This window comes from Stenella coeruleoalba, assembly GCF_951394435.1.
Source record: "Stenella coeruleoalba genome assembly, chromosome: 1".
In the NCBI taxonomy this organism is placed as follows: domain Eukaryota; kingdom Metazoa; phylum Chordata; class Mammalia; order Artiodactyla; family Delphinidae; genus Stenella; species Stenella coeruleoalba.
In genome coordinates, this window is record NC_137169.1 from 182,438,053 (window position 1) to 182,455,820 (window position 17,768).

At 37.9% G+C, this 17,768-nt stretch overlaps 1 protein-coding gene and 1 pseudogene across 9 annotated transcripts in view; both read right to left on the reverse strand.

Annotated features, from left to right (window-relative positions):
- RABGAP1L (RAB GTPase activating protein 1 like) overlaps positions 1 to 17,768 on the reverse strand; it is a 797,484-nt gene that overhangs the window by 530,483 nt on the left and 249,233 nt on the right. For all 8 annotated transcript variants that reach the window (XM_079939730.1, XM_079939723.1, XM_079939729.1 and 5 more), the window contains one exon: positions 13,829 to 13,970. In XM_079939730.1, the coding sequence (XP_079795856.1) occupies positions 13,829 to 13,970 (142 nt within the window). The remainder of the gene's footprint in view (positions 1 to 13,828; positions 13,971 to 17,768) is intronic.
- LOC307195606 (COP9 signalosome complex subunit 8-like) lies at positions 16,129 to 17,254 on the reverse strand (annotated as a pseudogene). Its single transcript has one exon. The product of its transcript is annotated as a COP9 signalosome complex subunit 8-like (transcript).

Genomic DNA, 17,768 nt, shown 5'->3' on the forward strand with positions numbered 1-17,768 from the left:
GGAAGATCCCACATGCCGCAGAGCGGCTGGGCCCGTAAGCCATGGCCGCTGAGGCTGCGCGTCCGGAGCCTGTGCTCCGCAACGGGAGAGGCCACAACAGTGAGAGGCCCGCGTACCGCAAAAAAAAAAAAAAAAAAAAAGAAAGTTTAAAAACCAAACAGGAGCATTTTAAAATAAACATTTATTTAATTAACTCTTTTCTAAAAGCACACAATACAAAAAGAAACAATAGATAAATAAAAACATACAATATAAAAACCCACAACTCATATTTACTATATTCACAATCTTATACTTACTATAAGGTTACAATTTAAGTTTCATGCAATATAATTATATTTTAAAATCTTTTAGATAAAATGTCTTAAAGTCTGATTTTCTTACCAAAGATTCTGCACTGTACTAACCTTGAAGAGCAATCCTTCCTGGATCAATACGAAAAAATATTTTTATGATCTTAAGGTGTACTTTTTCATTAGATTATCCATTTATGACAGTTTGAACTAAGTAAACATTTTGGACTTGCCAAAACAACCAACAGCACAATTGTACCTTGAATATTAACAAATTTTTCAGGCACACTTAAGTAACTAAATGAGAGGATGGGTGCTTGCCATCACACCTATGTGATAAAACACTAACTCTAGCATGCTTTTCTTTTTCATCTTGCTACTTCTCATATTTCCTTTCAAATATATTTTCTATTAAGAACAAAATCAATTCATGAAATTTGAGTTGCTCTACTTAAGGTCATTTCAAAATGAAAAAGAAAAATTATTTTTTAGATACTTTCCACTAGAAATACACTAAAACTTTACTGTAACACACTATACATAGTAAAAGTTTTATAAGAACAGTTTATTTTCAAGCACTAATAAAAAGGGCATGTATTATGTAATAAAATGTAACTAGCAAAAAGTAACATCAACTATAATGTGGCCCCATGTTTTGTACACAAAGGACAGTACAGTTATAACAGAACATTCCATAGTTTCAAAAATTACATAAAGCATACTTAAAGCTATTCATAAATATGCTGTGACTGTCAGGGTTGGCCAACTTTTCTGTAAAGGGCCAAATAGTAAATATTTTTCAACTCTCACATGTTCTTATCTTTCGTATTTCTTTTTTTTGTGGGGGAGGAGGGCTGGGGAAGACTGTATAAAAATATAAAAACCATTCTTGGCACAGAAGCCATACAAGAAAGAACAAGTTGTGGGCCAGATTTGACAGTAGGCTGTAGTCTGCCAACCCTAGGACCCTTCCCTTTCAAAGTAGCTATTCATTCCTATTTGCTTCAAAATATTAAAGATGAAAGAATTTTTAAATGTCCAACACTACATTTTCCAAAGGAATTAATTTCATTAAAAGTAAGGGTATACCTATAGTAATATAAAAGACTAGACTATCTATTTTACAATTTAAATATAAATCATTCCCATACACATTGAACATGTTAGAATCAGAGTTCGATCTGCCAAATTCAGGAATCTTATCACTTAAAAAAATAAAACTCTAGATCCCAGTGAATTTTCCACAAGTTAAAGACAGTATAATAAACTTTCCAGGCAAAAAAAAAAATACTGTGGGAAATGAATTAAAATATATTCTTTGTCAACTGAAAGGTCAATTACTCTTTAAAACTGCATGAGAACTTTTGTCGTTTTTAGGGAGGGCGGGCGGGGGGTAAAAGACATGCAACCTAGAAACATGAGAATGTAGTTTACTTTCCACTGAATGCTACAGATATTCATCCTTGGAGGTACTGTATTTTAAAATATAAAGATTACTACATGATCGAGGTGGAATAAGATTAGACCTTAACAGACTGTACTCATGAATTAAACACTACAATTTTGTATTTTAGATTTCTAAATGAAATACAAATCACAGGGGAGGAAATTAAATGCTTGAGTTCAGCTGATATGGGACCCAATCATACTCAATCATCCATTGGTTAGATCTCAGTGTTTTCTGAAACACCACTGGTTATTTGCAGGGGAAAAGGTCAAAAGCCCAAACAATGCTCCTAATCTCACAGCACTTAGGATCTAAGCCACATATTTGGCACTTGATTATACTTAGGTCAAATGCAATTCACACTTTGATGTGGCATAGTATTACTTAATTCCTGCAATGATTTAAAATGTTTATTCCCACCTAAAATGTAAGTAACCTTAAAGGAATTTTTGTCACTCTCAGTACCAAGCATAATGCTAAAATATGTAGGTACACAAATATTTCTTAAATAAATGAATGAAATTAATTAATATACAAATATGCTCTCTTCCAGGGTGAACTAACCTAGCACTAAGCCTTTAAATATGGCAATTAAAGACAGGTATGACTCAGTCACCTTTTCCCGTCAATTATTTCTCTAAAATCGGTCATTTTTTATTTCCAGGACCAGCACCCTAGTTCAAGCTTTATCTCCTCAAATTAGATGTATATATCATGGATTCTTCACTATTCTAAACTGCATTTTACATAATATACTGCCAGCTTAATCTTCCTAATGCAAACCTTTGCTCATGCCATGCCCGAGCTCAAAATCCCTCTAAGATTCTCCACTGCTTTACACAAAGTCTGTCCTGTTCAGTGCTTCTAGGGAGTTTCTCCAAGGCCTGCTCTCAACCTGCCTCTTCAACCTCACATTCACTGCCTCCTAGGCATACCGAAGATTCTGTTCATGTCTGTACTTTTTGCTTTCACATATGTCAAAATGCTATGCTTCTTACTTTCTACTCTTGCAAATCCCACTAACTCTTTCAAACTTTCCCAGACTCGGTCATTTGAAAATGAATTGAAACTAGCATTTACCAGAGATGCACTGCATGGAACTCTCTGACAGACCCACAAAGATGAGTAAGAATTGAGCTTCTCAGAGGAATTTACAGTCGCTAGGAGAGAGAAGACACATGTAACTATAATTTAATATGGAATATCATAAATGACACTAAAAACATGTAAGTAGAATTATAGTGGAATTCTGTAGTCAGGGAACAGAGATTACTTCTGACTGAGGATAAGTAGAGGTATCATGAGGAAAATATCATTTAAACTGATAGCTGAACCTTGGCTTCAAAAGGCAGAGATGGGAAGGACTTCACAAGTAATGGAAATAGCTCAATAAAAGACACTCGAAACCTACAGCAATCAATGCTCTTATAATTCATTTGGAAATTCATCACGTACTGTTTTGAAGTTGTCTAGGTCATTTTTTGGTCCTTTTTTTTTTTTTTAGAATTTAATTTTTTTTCCAGTTGTACTGAGATATAAATGACATGCAGTACTGTATAAGTTTCAGTGTCCAGTATCTAGGTTATTTTTTGTTTAGCTAATACTGCATATATTTATACCCTTGGTAGGTCCTGGTCTAATAGGAGAGATGAGATATAAACTTGTAAAATAAGGGGAGTAATAGTAATTATCTTGCATGGTTATGGTAACAAGTGAGGTAACATGTATGCAAAAGTGGTTATTACATAACAGATGCTTGAAAAAGGATAGTTTCCTTCATTTCTGGTACCTAGCTCTTTGTTACAGGCAGTTCTAAAATGACCCCTATGATTCCTGCCTCCTGGTATAAACACCCTATAAAGTCCCTACACTTGAGTGTGGGTGGGACATATGAATATGATGGATGTCATGGCTGTGATCACATTGTGTTACATGGCAAAGGTGAAGGGATGCTGCAGATATAAAGTCCCTAACCACTCTGGCTTTAAGTTAATCAAAGGGAGTCTATCCCAGATGAGCCTGACCTAATCAGGTAAACCCTTAAAAGAGGCCTTGGGCCTTCCCTTAGAGAGATTCTCCTGTTGCCCTTGAAGCAAGCCCCCATGAGTGCTACAACTGCAAAGAAATGAATTCTGTGAGCTCTGAAGGGAACCCCAAGTCTTAGATGAGACTGAAGCCCCAACCAAAACTTTGATTGCAGCTTCGTGAGACCACGAACAGAGGACCCAGCTAAGCCATGCCCAGACTCTCGATCCATGGAAACTGTGAGATAATAAATGTGTGTTACTTTAAGGTGCTAAATTTTTTTGTAACTTGTTATGGAGCAATATAAAGCTAATTAATACACTCTCTCCCTCTACTTTCTCTCAAACACCTTCCCTTATCAAATGTATTTTTTAATCATTTTAATTTGTTGAAACAGATAATGTAAAAATGCAAGAATGAAACAATATTATAAAGTCCTTTCTTCCCTCTCACTGACACTCTCTCTCTCTCTCTCATACACATGCGTGTGTGTGCACACACACACACACCAATTTTATAAATATAGAAAGTATCTGATTGGAAAAGAAACAGTATGTAGTCTACCAATATTATTTTATTGGAACATATTTCCTCATCTGTAAAATGATATAATAATAGTATTGACATTATAGGGTTGATAAGAGGATTAAATGAATTAAAGTCGGTAGGCAATTTAAATCCTTGTTACTCAAAGTCTGGTGTGACCAAGAGCAATGGCATCTGGTAGAAGATTTTTTTTTTTTTAATAAGAGTTCATTTTAACAAGATCTCCAGGTAATACATGTGCACATTTAAGGTTTAAGAAGCACTTCATTAATGAGCACTTATCACTCATGTAAGTGCAATATGATAATTACATTTCTTAAAAAACTCATTTCTTTTCTATACTCTCTATCTTCTTTTCATTTGAATATAAAGAAATTTCATTTGCCAACTGATTTCTATAGTAAAAGCTGTTTGTGATTATCTTTTCTCTAATCAGACTATGAATTAAGAAATTAAAAGAAAATAAACCTCTAGTTGAGTTTGAGATTATTTTGCTCTCTACTCAAAATGAGTTAGAAGTAGTATTAGACAGCTAATCATCACTCAGATCAAGGGGAAAATTTTTTTTCTAGATAGCATTTAACCAATCCAAACACAAAAACAAAAAATGCAGATTACACAAAACATAAAAAGTACAACCAAGTGTGAAGCTTGCCTAATATTACTGTGAATCTGGTCTTTTACAATTACTTGGGCATGTGTCTTAAAGGAAATCACACTATATTTGCCAACCACTGCCTTCTTGTAACTTACTATCCATTTTACAAGTAACTAAATACAATTCTGAGGTCAACAAACAGAAAGCCAGTTTGAAATCCAAAGGAAGCAATACCAAGTGCACCTCAAGTTTCAAAAGCAGGAGCAATTCAGAACTTGTGGGAGTATATAAACGTGACAAAGTAGTTTAAAGACAATCCCTATAGGGCTTCCTAGGTAGCACAGTCATGACAAGGTAGTTTAAAGACAATCCCTATACGGCTTCCTTGGTAGCTCAGTGGTTAAGAATCTGCCTGCCAAGGCAGGGGACACAGGTGCAAGCCCTGGTCCGGGAGGATCCCACATGCTGTGGAGCAGCTAAGCCCGTGGGCCACAACTACTGAGCCTGTGCTCTAGAGCCCACGAGCCACAACTACTGAGCCCGCATGCCTATAGCCTGTGTTCCTCAACAAGAGAAGCCACCACAAGGAGAAGCCCCCGCTCGCCGCAACTAAAGAAAGCCTGCACACACCAACAAATACCCAACGCAGCCAAAAATAAAATAATTTTTAAAAAATAATAATAATCCCTATAATGTTGCATTGATGGACTTAACTTTCTGCTAAGATTCCTTGCATTCAAATTAATACCCTTTAACACACTTCACTTTTTGAACAGCGCTTGAAAAATATGCAAAGGTACCTTAATTCATTTTATTTTAGATCTTTCCCAGGAAATTAAGAGCAACTTTAGCCCTTTCAAATCTGCATCCCTTTTTAGTTAAATTACAGGCTAAGGTAAGACAATTTAGAGTGACTTGAACTTCCACTTTTGCTTTGACAGGCAAATTGCTGAAAATAATTAAATAAAAGAATACTCCAATTCCCCCCAGCAGGAACACATTTCTATGCCACCTCCAGTTCTAACTTTTGATATTTGCGTTGACAGAATGTCAATTACAGAACTAATAATAAAGTGTATTGAAAATGTATGAAGTCTCTGATCTATAAAAGAAAAGAAACTATTACTTCCTACTCTGTGATTTTTGTAGCTTTTTTAATACAGGTGATGGCTAATAGATTTTCAAAAGGCAAGGTGACATTTCAAACAGTGAAAAACTGTTAAGAACAGAAGTGAAAAATTTTTAGGGAAAAACAGAAATCTGATGACTTGTTCCTATTCAGACCATATACAAGAATGAGAAATTGAGCTTCCCTGGTGGCGCAGTGGTTGAGGGTTCGCCTGCCGATGCGGGGGATGCGGGTTCGTGCCCCGGTCCGGGAGGATCCCGCATGCTGCGGAGCGGCTGGGCCCATGGGCCGTGGCCGCTGGCCCTGCGCGTCTGGAGCCTGTGCTCCACAGAGGGAGAGGCCACAGCAGTGACAGGCCCGCGTACCGCAAAGAGAAAAAAAAAAAAAGAATGAGAAATTGAAATGTTTATGTGTGTTTTTCATATTTTCAATTGCAATTCCATAAATGTTACCTCTTTTTTCTAGTCTTTCTCAGTATGAAATCATTTTGAAGCAATATAAAAGGAAAAATATTTATTCATTCATTACTATAATTTTATTATAATAAATATATTTATTATTTATTCCTTCATTTATTATTTTTCATATTGTTTACTGAATCTCATTGAGAAGGTGGCATTTGAGGAAAGTTTAGAAAGAGAGGAAGGAGAGACCCATGTGGCAATCTAGGAAACAAGGAGTTCCAGCCAGCGGGTACAGCAAGTGCAGCAGCTCAAAGGCAGAGTACACCTGGTGTGTTTGAAGAATAGCAAAGGATAAGGGTGGAATTTGTGGGGCAGAAAGTGACAGGAAATGAGGTCAGAAAGGTTAAAAGCAGAGAGCAAAATCACAGACAGCCTTGTAAACTATGGTAAAGAACTTTGGCAAGTGAAATGAAAAGCCAACTGAGGATTTTTAGAAGAAATGTGATCTGACAGATTTCAAAAGGATGACTATGGTGATATGGAATACAGACTAAGGGGTTGTGGACAAGGGTGGAAGGCAGCAGACCCATTAGGAGGTACTGCAATAATCCAGTACAAGAAATGACAGGGCCAGAGAGAGGTCAGATTCTGGATTCTAAGATTTGGAGCCTAGGAGTTGTCACTTGCTGACAGGGGAAGCCTAGGTTGTGGGAGAATCAGCCTTCACCCATATACTCCACCTGGAACACATCCTCTCCGTAGAATAGAAAAGAGAGAAGCAAAACCATCGTACGCACGCAAGGCCTCACGTCCAGCATGGATCTGTGACTAGCTAGGAACCCCTCTGGTCTGAGTGTATGTACAGCCTTGCATGTATACACAGCCTCCCAGACCACCAGTGATATGTAGAATCTAATGAGGCCCATTCATTTCTTAAATCTCCTTATTAAAATTCTGGTCAATCTGTGGCTTTCCCCAACCAGAATTACAACCTCATGCTACTTAAAACATTGGTCTTCCCATTCTTTTGCCATAAAAAAATCACTATTGTTTCCAACAATGTTCTAGAAATATGGGGTTTTTCTACATTTGCTCCAAATCAAGCGAGTCCCTTCCACGGGTGAAAACAAAGCTACTAGTTTTCACAGCTTGCCCCACCCTAGCAAAACCACCACGATAATAAGCCAGTGGTGGGAATGACAAGAATGGGAGCAGCCTCAAGCACTAAAACACCACAGACTGTTCTCACCCAAGGTTCAGTGGTTTTTCTTAAATAAATGCTTCTCAATTTTTTATATAATTTGATCACTTTCTCAAGACCTTAACTGGCTGTTTTCTGACAATTTTATTGACATTTATGATTGCTTTTTGATGAGCAGATTTGCCAAGCTCCTCACCCAAGCCATTCTGCACTAAACACATTTTAAATGTAATTTGCCTGAGCAACCTACTAAAAAATGTCATAGAAAATATTTTTAAACATTTCTAAGTACGGAAATTGCCAGTATGCTAAAATCACTATTTTCTTTTGACTGTTAACATGCCTTGGTTGAAGAGCTTACTCAGGTGACCTTACGTAGAAAAGCCTCTAAGCAGAGTAAATAGCATTTGCAAAGACACAGAAGCACGTCAGGGAACTGCATGCATTTTGTTAAGTGTTAGGTTAAGTGTTGGGTGGGTAACTATTTTTAGCTCTCCCTTTCCTACTACAGATGACCTCAAATCTCTTACACCCTAAATATGCCCTTTGTTGGCCAGATGCAACCCAATGTTTTTACTCCAATCTCTTTTCTCGTCTTCTCCATCAACCTTCTTGAAAGAATAATTTGAACACTATTCAAACTTCTCCCCTTCCTCACCTCTAGTCAATCCTCAATCCACTACAATAAGGCTTCCTTCCCAACTTTACTAAAATTACCCTCAGAGGGGTTCAGTAATCTCTCAAATTTACCAAATCCGATTAACAATTTTTGGTCCTTATCATACTGAAACTCTTGTTCCATTTGTCAATACTGCACATCACTCTTTCCTTCTGAATCTCCACTCCTTAGTCTATTAAGACATTGTCTTAGCTCTCCTCATATTGTTCTGATCATTTTTCTGCAGATAAGTCCTTTAGCTGCACTTAAAGGATCTCTTAAACTCTACTTCTAAACCCCCCCTCCCACATTTCTCCCAAGGAAATTTCAGCCATTATCATTGCTTCACACTGGTGACTCTCAAACCTTTATCTCCAGTTGTAAAACTTCTCTCACAATTTAAGACTATTTCTATTAACTGAAAAGTAGTTCCACTTTAATGTTCCACAGTGAGTTCAAATTCATCAGTGTCTGAAACTGAATGAATCTTACCCCCACCCCCAAACCGACAGGTGTTCCCTATCTCATTTGTTGGCATCCACACCATCCAGGCACCTCAGCTACAAACCTAGATTGAATTTATGATTCTTTCTCCTCCCTTCTCTTCTGCTGCCCATGACATCCAATTAAGTTACAAGCCCCTCTGCTTTAACCTCAGGAATATTCTCAAATCTCTTTTACCCCTCATTCCTTACATTTTGAGGTAGTCATTTTGACACAACTGTGTCAAAAGAACTTTGTCAAAATGGCTATGTCAGAAATGAAGCTTGACAGCATAGCACAGGGAGATGGGCTTGCTGCTTTGTGACCACCTGGAGGGGTGGGAGAGGGAGGGTGGGAGGGGGAGGCTCAAGAGGGAGAGGGTATGGGGACACGTGTATGCATATGGCTGATTCGCTTTGTTGTGAAACAGAAACTAACACGGTATTGTGAAGCAATTATACTCCAATAAAGATCTATTAAAAAAAAAAAAAGAAATGAAGCTTGAGCCCAATTTAGCTCTCTGCCAAGACTGGAAAATGATGGCCTATCCAATACTTCCTACATGATTTTAAGATCCTGGCAGTGAATGTTTCTAAATATTTTGCTGATTAAAGCCATGGCCGCTGAGCCTGCGCATCCGGAGCCTGTGCTCCACAACGGGAGAGGACACAATAGTGAGAGGTCCGCATACTGCAAAAAAAAAAAAAAAAAAAAAAAAAAGATCTAGAAAATGTAAGATCTACAATATCTTGTCTGTAAAGGGAATACTAAAAATACTACCTTTTAAGCAATTAGAAGCGGAGTTACAATTCAGTGATTTAAAGAAGAATATAGTCATGCCTCATTTTATTGTTCTTTGCTTTACTACTCTGGCACACATTGTGAACTTTACAAATTGAAGGTTAGTAGCAATCCTGGGTCCAGCAAGTCTATCGGCAGCATTTTTCCAATAGCATTTGCTCACTTCAAGTCTCTGTGTCACATTTTGGTAATTCTCACAATATTTCAAACTTTTTCATATTATTACATTTGTTATGGTGATCTGTGATCAATGATTTGATGTTACTATTGCAAAAAAGATTACAACTTGCTGAAGGCTCAGATGACGGTTAGCATTTTTTAGCAAAAAAGTATTTTTTAATTAAGGTATGTATACTGTTTTTAGCTATAATGCTATTGCACACTTAATAGACCACAGTGTAGTGTAAACATAACTTTTATATGCACTGGGAAACCAAAAAATTCATGTGGCTCACTTTATTATGATATTTGCTTTATTGCAGTGGTCTGGAACAGAACCCACAATACCTCCAAGGTATGCCTGTACTTTGATTTTGTGCGTCATGAAAATTCATGCGCTTTAGGGTAAGACTGCCATAGGTTTGAATTCTGTAGATTATACTTTTTTAGCCCTATGACCTCGAATAATTTACTTAAAATTTTTTTAGTCTACTTCCTCACATGTAATATAAAGACGATAATAGTCATTTCTCAGGACTAATGTGAGTAAAATATGAAACTAGGTCTATTAAATATCAAATACATTATATACACAAAGCAGATATTTAATCCATTTTAGTTAGTTATCCTTCTTTTAAGTTAGTGAATAGAAGTGAGGAATTTTTATTTACTAAATTAGAATAAAAGGCATAATTATGTGGTACTAAATTGTATAATATATTTTTACTGAGTAGGGCTGAGTCATTCTATTATTTTTCTTCTTTCCCAATTCTAGCTCCATATATTTTTTCATTTCTAAAGGAAATGGCATTTTTGCAAGACATTATCTGAAATCTTGTGTTCAAGTAACTTTCTGGTAGATACTTGTCATACCTATTTATTCTTCTTCCTGAGCACACAGCTCAATTATATTCCCCAACCACCCCTGTGGTTCTTGTTTAGCAGAAAAGAATGTGCACAGCTTCCACGTCTGGCCCAAAATTCTCCTTCATGCGATCTCTGTCTTTTCCTCTTCATGTTGGCTGGGACAGAGATGACAAAAGTGTTCCCGGAAGTCATATAAAATATAATGGAGTCACACAATGGAAGTAAGGGCTGAACTCCGTGATCACTAGAATACTAAGGAAGTGAATGTTCTGTGACTCCAAGGCTAGGACATAAAAGGCACTGCAACTTCCACCTTGGTTTCGGGGATTGCCATGTGGGGAAAGCTAACCATTATATCATAAGGACACCCAACGAGAACTATGGGGAGGCCTATGTGGAGAGAAACTGAAGTTTCTTGCCAACCGCCAGCAACATTTTGGCAGCTATGTGAATCAGCCCCTTGGAAGCTCCTCCAAGCTTTCAGCCCCACCCAATGGAGTCTTCAGATAACTATGTCCCCCAGATAATATCTGACTCTTCCTAAGAAACTCTTAGCCAGAATTGACCAGACAAGCCTAATTCCTGACCCACAGAAACCATGAGATAATAAATGTTTTTTAAGTAAAAAAAAAAAAAAATTACTTCCAACCACATGTAAAAATTTAAATAGATCACAGACAAATCATTAAGGAAAAAAACTGACAGGGAATTCCCTGGCGGTCCAGTGGCTAGGACTCCATGCTTCCACTGCAGGGGCCCATGTTCGATCCCAGGTCAGGGAACTAAGATCCCTCAAGCTGCACGGCACAGCCAAAAAAAAACCCGAAAATGACAAATTAGACTTCACAAAAATTAAACTTTTGTTTCTCAAAAGACAGTGTTCATTTCTTTTTATGGCTGAGTAATATTCCATTGTATATATGTGCCACATCTTCTTTATCCATTCATCTGTCGATGGACACTTAGATTGCTTCCATGTCCTGGCTATTGTAAATAGAGTTGCAGTTGAACGTTGCAGTACATGACTCTTTTTGAGTTACGGTTTTCTCAGGATATATGCCCAGTAGTGGGATTGCTGGTAGTGAGGTGGATGGACCTAGAGTCTGTCATACAGCGTGAAGTAAGTCAGAATGAGAAAAACAAATATCATATGCTAACACATATATATGGAACCCCCCCCCCAAAAAGAACCTAGGGGCAGGACGGGAATAAAGATGCAGACACAGAGAATGGACTTGAGGACACAGGGAGGGGGAAGGGTAACCTGGGACGAAGTGAGAGAGTGGCATGGACTTATATATACTACCAAATGTAAAACAGATAGCTAGTGGGAAGCAGCCGCACAGCACAGGGAGATCAGCTCCATGCTTTGTGACCACCTAGAGGGGTGGGATCGGGAGGGTGGGTGGGAGGCACAAGAGGGAGGGGATATGGGGATATATGTATATGTATAGCTGATTTACTTTGTTATAAAGCAGAAATTAACACATCATTGTAAAGCAATTATACTCCAATAAAGATGTTATAAAAAAAAGATATTGTTCAGAAAATGAAAATGCAAACTACAGAGAGGGAGAAAATATTTGCAAAATATATCCGATAAAGGACCTTTGCCAACGTATATAAAGAAATCTTAAAAATCAACAAGGAAAAAAAAATCAACAAGGAGACAAATAACCCAATTTTAAAATGGTCAACAGATGTGAATAGAGTCTTGACCAAGAAGATAAACAGATGGCAAATACCATAGAAAAAGACGCACGACAGAATTAGTCATTAGAGAAATTCAACTTAATATCACAAGAAATGATTATACACCCTCTAGAATGGCTAAAATTTTAAAAACTGACAATGCCGAATGTTGATAAGGATACAAAGCAACTGACTCATCAGTAAGGAAAATGGCACAGCTACTTTGAAAAACAGCTCAGTTGTTTCCTACAAAGTTATCAACAACATACACTTACTGTAAGACATAGCCATTCCACTCCTAGGTGTTTACCCAAGAGAAATGAAAGCACATATTCACCAAAGACTCATACTCAAATGTTCATAGCAGCTCTATTCCTAATAGCCAATAGCTAAAAACAAATTCACCATTAACTGGTGAATAGACAGATAAACAAATCGTGGCATATCTTTACAACAGATTACTACTAACAATAAAAAGGAACCACCTATTGATACAACATATATAAATCTCAAAAGTTTTACGCTATGTGAAAGATGCTATATATCAATACAGAAGTCTGTACTATATGATTCATTTTATATGAAATTGCAGAAAAGGCAAAACATGGTGACGGAACACAGATCAGTGATTGACAAAGACCACAAGTGAGGGGAAAAGATGGACTGTAAAGGGGCACGAGGGAAATTTGGCCAGGGGGGAGGGTGGAGGGAGGGGTGGTTAATGGAAATGTTTTATATCATGATTCTTGCGGTAGTTATACAGATGTATATCCACTTGTCAAAATTTGATGAACCATACACTTAAAACATGTACATTCTATTGTATGTAATTTATACCTTCATAAATTTTTTAAATAAAACACTCAGAATAATGTCTAGCATACTAAGCACTCAACAAGTATTAGCTAAAAATAACTTATTTTTATGGCAATCAAAGAAAGGAATGGTTTCATAGAGAAAGACTGAGAATTCTAAAATGCCCTTTTCAAAGGGCCAAATGAAGTGTGACTCTCGTGAGGTTGGTTAGCATCTCGCAGCAGCATTCAAGTAGTAAACAGAGAAGATACCAGCTAGTATTTCAAAAAGTGAATGGTAAGTGAAAAGGCAACAACAAAAAACAAGTCAGAACTGAATAATGTCAAATGAGGAGTACGACATGAAATATCACTGAAATTCTAAAAACACTTGAGAGAATTTGAAAGTTCTCATTAAACACTTCAGAAGTACTTAAAATAGGGAGCAAGACAACAAAGTTAGGCTGTCAAATTTAAATAGTTGTATAAGTGGGACTGGGGAGTATTCAACCAAGGAACCAAATAGACCAAATTCTCTTCTGCATCTAGTAGAATCTAGTCTAAGAGTAGCAGAGACTACAGAGAATCACCACTCCTCGCTTTATCCCTCCCATAGGCACACACACACACACACACACACACACACACACACACACACCCCACACATCGTTCAGGATTATAAGTAAAGCAGCTATGTAAAGAGAGGGAACTGAATAAATTTCACTTCTTACCCTCTTCTGCTTCATCCTCCTGGGGTGACAATGGGCCCCCTCCACTAGTAGGAGTGATTGGTTCCTCCTTCTCAGACTCTCGCTGTAGACTCACCACCTCATATATTGCATCTCCAGCATTGGTATGGCCTTTTCCCTCAGACTGAGAAAGATATAAACACATGTTTCAACATTAGAAATTTTTTGGTTTTTTTTTTTTTTTTTTTTTGCGTTACGCGGGCCTCACTGTTGTGGCCTCTCCCATTGCGGAGCACAGGCTCCGGATGCGCACGCTCAGCAGCCATGGCTCACGGGCCTAGCCGCTCCGCAGCATGTGAGATCTTCCCGGACCGGGGCACGAACCCGTGTCCCCTGCATCGGCAGGCGGACTCTCAACCACTGCGCCACCAGCGAAGTCCCAACGTTAGAAATTTGAAGGAGGGACTTCCCTGGTGGTCCAGTGGTTAAGACTCCACGCTCCCAATGCAAGGGGCCCAGATTCAATCCCTGGTTAGGGAACTAGATCCCACATGCTGCAACTAAGACCCAGCGCAGCCAAATAAACAAATATTTTTTTAAAAAAAAGAGAATTTGAAGAAAACATTGAAAGATAGTGTATTTCAGTGGTCCTTAAAAAGAGCTAAAATGAAGAGCAGCATGTCATGTTTGATCTACAGCATGTCTGAAGTCGAGAAAGAATTTTAAAGTATATTGTTCTTCACACAGTATTCTAAATGTATCGTTCTTTTAGTATTATTTTAACCAACAGAATGAAACCTACTAACCATTTTGAGAAAACTCAATTTCTTTTATCAGAAAAACCTGAGACAGCACAGATTCCAGGGCAGACAGATAAGCAAGTGATGCTGGATTCTCAGGACTGACTACCTTGCTCTGAGGTAAAGAGATACCAGCTATATCCATCAGCTAATTCATGGAAGTAGACACTTATCACCTTATAAATGGTTTATATTCTAAATGGCCATTGGTTAAGGAGGAAAAATTAAGGCAACAGCCAATTAACCAACCTAGCACGGCCTACAAAGCCCTAAATAAATTGGACCTTGCCTCTCTCTCAAGCCTCATCTCACACCCAAAGACTGTTACTACATTTCAGCCACTCTGGCCTTGTTTCAGCTCTGGGAACTTTAAATTCTTTCCCCACTCAAGGTCTTGGGACATCCTTTTCTTTCTGCCAATACAGCTTTTCCTCCTACTCTTTGCTAACTCCCATCAATCCTGGATCCTTACCTCCTAATGTCACTTTACAAAGAAGCTAAATGAAGTTTCCATGTTTTTGATTCCCAGCAAACCCTGTCCTTCTCCTTTACTGCACTTACTACAATATAACTACACATAATTCTTATTATTATATTTATTTGTTTAATGGCTATCTCATCCAGAAGAGAGGAAGCATTATATGCGCAAGGATTATGTTGACTTCCTTTTTTGTTTTTAGGTCATTTCTATTTAATTAAGAAATTTGTAATTTAAAAGAGACAATGACAAACTAGAACACAACCACAGGAAGACAGGATAGTGAAACTTCTAGAAACTACCTTAGAAAAAACAGTTGAAAAATTCAATTAAATATTTATTGAACAAATGCAGAATAAATGAACTAGGGGGTGGTTTTAACGTGAAGATACAATAAACAACTTCAAATATTCAGAGGGCTGTCACACAAAAAATGAAAGACTTGTTCAGTATTTCTCCAAAGGGCAGAACTTGACCCAAGGGCCAAATATAAGCAGCCAAGAGGCTGCAGGACAGTCCTACAAAGTGTATCACTTAATCGCTTCTTTCCCAAACAATGCATTCCACACTTACGTTTCCCTTCTTCTGAAAGGAAATATTACAACTTAATACTTCTCATGAATGTCTTTAACAAGTCGCATTTTCATGGCAAGCCCTCCACTGCCAGCAATGGATGTACTCACACTCTCAGAAAAAAATCTAAAGTTAACAAGCTGGTTTACTAGGGAGATGGCCTTTGTTCCTCAGCTCTATCTCAGCATTTTATATTTGTGATTCTCAGGAGGGGAGAGAAAAAGAGCATATTCTCCAAAGGGGGTGAATTAGAGTCCCCGGCACTTCAGATCCTGCCCCTGGGGACAGTCCTCCTCAAACCCCAGACGTATCACTGTAACTATCAACCTGTGGTAGAGATGGGAGTGTGCTGTGTGCTGGGGCAGAAGAAAACAGCTGACAACCACTGTTCTACATGAAGCAGGAGAGCTGTATTTCACGAGTCACTAGGAAATATAAACTGACTGCCTAATACTGACGGGCTCCATCCAAACTGTCAAATATTACAAAATGAGAATTGTTTCAACAACCATTCAGCATCTTTAAGGACAAAATATATATAATATATTTTATATTATATACGTATTTTATCACATACTCAGTAAGGAATGCTGAGGTGCTTAATCCATCCAATAAAATTGAAAATAAAAATTTTACATTTTTCTGTCAGTATTCAGGATGCTGAAGGTGGATCTTGAACTCAGAATGATAAGTCAGTTTTCGAGGAAAGCCACATAATCAGTGAGTCTGGCTAACTGCTGTTCATTGGGGATGGGTGGAACGGGGGCAGGCTCTGAAAAGGGAATAAACCTGTTAAAGGAAACAACCAGGGCCCCTGCAACTGGCTTTCTGGGCATGACCATCCTTGTGGTGGAGTCGGCCTTGACAAGGTATCCTTGTTCTAGGATACCTTTCACAGCCTCTTCCACGGGAAGTCCAACAAAGGCTGCGAAATCGTCGGCAGTAATGGAGGTATATGCCTGAGAGACCAGGGAGAAGGCTCGCCTCCGGGTGGCATCTCTAAGTGCCTCCATGATTGGCTGGACCGTCTCAGACCCCATGGTCTGAGATGCTGATGGTGGTATAGATCCCAGGGAAATCTCTCTGCCAGATTCTTTGTCCTACCGACCAAATTCCCCCAAGTTCAGAATTTGCAGATTTTATAGCAGGTGGTATTCTTTTCCAAAGATATCTTGCATTATTCATGTCATTATAAGGCAGATATAAAGCTAGAAGCTGACCATACACTGGGGGTGTAGCAATTCCTCCTGGAGCCTCGAGCTCCTGGTTCTCGCACTGATCCAGCAACTTTCTGAAACTAAAGGAACTTTCCGCCATCACCACCATGGGCATTTTCCCGGCTGGTCCCGCCACCAAACCTCCCCGCCGAGCCGGACCTCAGACTGTCCCTATGTTGACTTTCAATCAGAAATAATATGGTACCTGACACATAGAAGGTACTCAACAAATGAGTGGAATGAATGACTAGACTAATGGTAAAACATGAATTTTAGAGTCAAATAGATCTGAGTCTGAACTCAAATTTCACTACTAATAAGAGTGTACTCTTGGACAAAATACTTAACTTTTCTGAGTCACAGTATCTATAACAATAAAATGGAAATAAACCACCTTAAAATTATTAAGAAGATTAAATATAACAATACTTTGGACATAAACCAAAGTGCTGGAACAAATTTATACTAATATTATTATTATTGCAATGTTTGTACCACCATACTAGACTCTAAAGAAAACAAAATATGAATAATATAAATCTAACTTTACACATAAAGGAACTAGAGAAAGAGGAACAAACAAAACGCAAAGTTAGTAGAAGGAAAAAAATCATAAAGAACAGAGCAGAAATAAATGAAATAGAAACTAAGAAAACAATAGCAAAGATCAATAAAATTAAAAGCTGGTTCTTTGAGAAGATAAACAAAATTGATAAACCATTAGCTAGACTCATCAAGAAAAAGAGGGAGAGGACTCAAATCAATAAAATTAGAAATGATAAAGGAGAAGTTACAACAGACAGCGCAGAAATACAAACATCCTAAGAGATTACTACAAGAAACTCTATGCCAATAAAATGGACAACCTGGAAGAAATGGACAAATTCTTAGAAAGGTATAAGCTTCCAAGACTG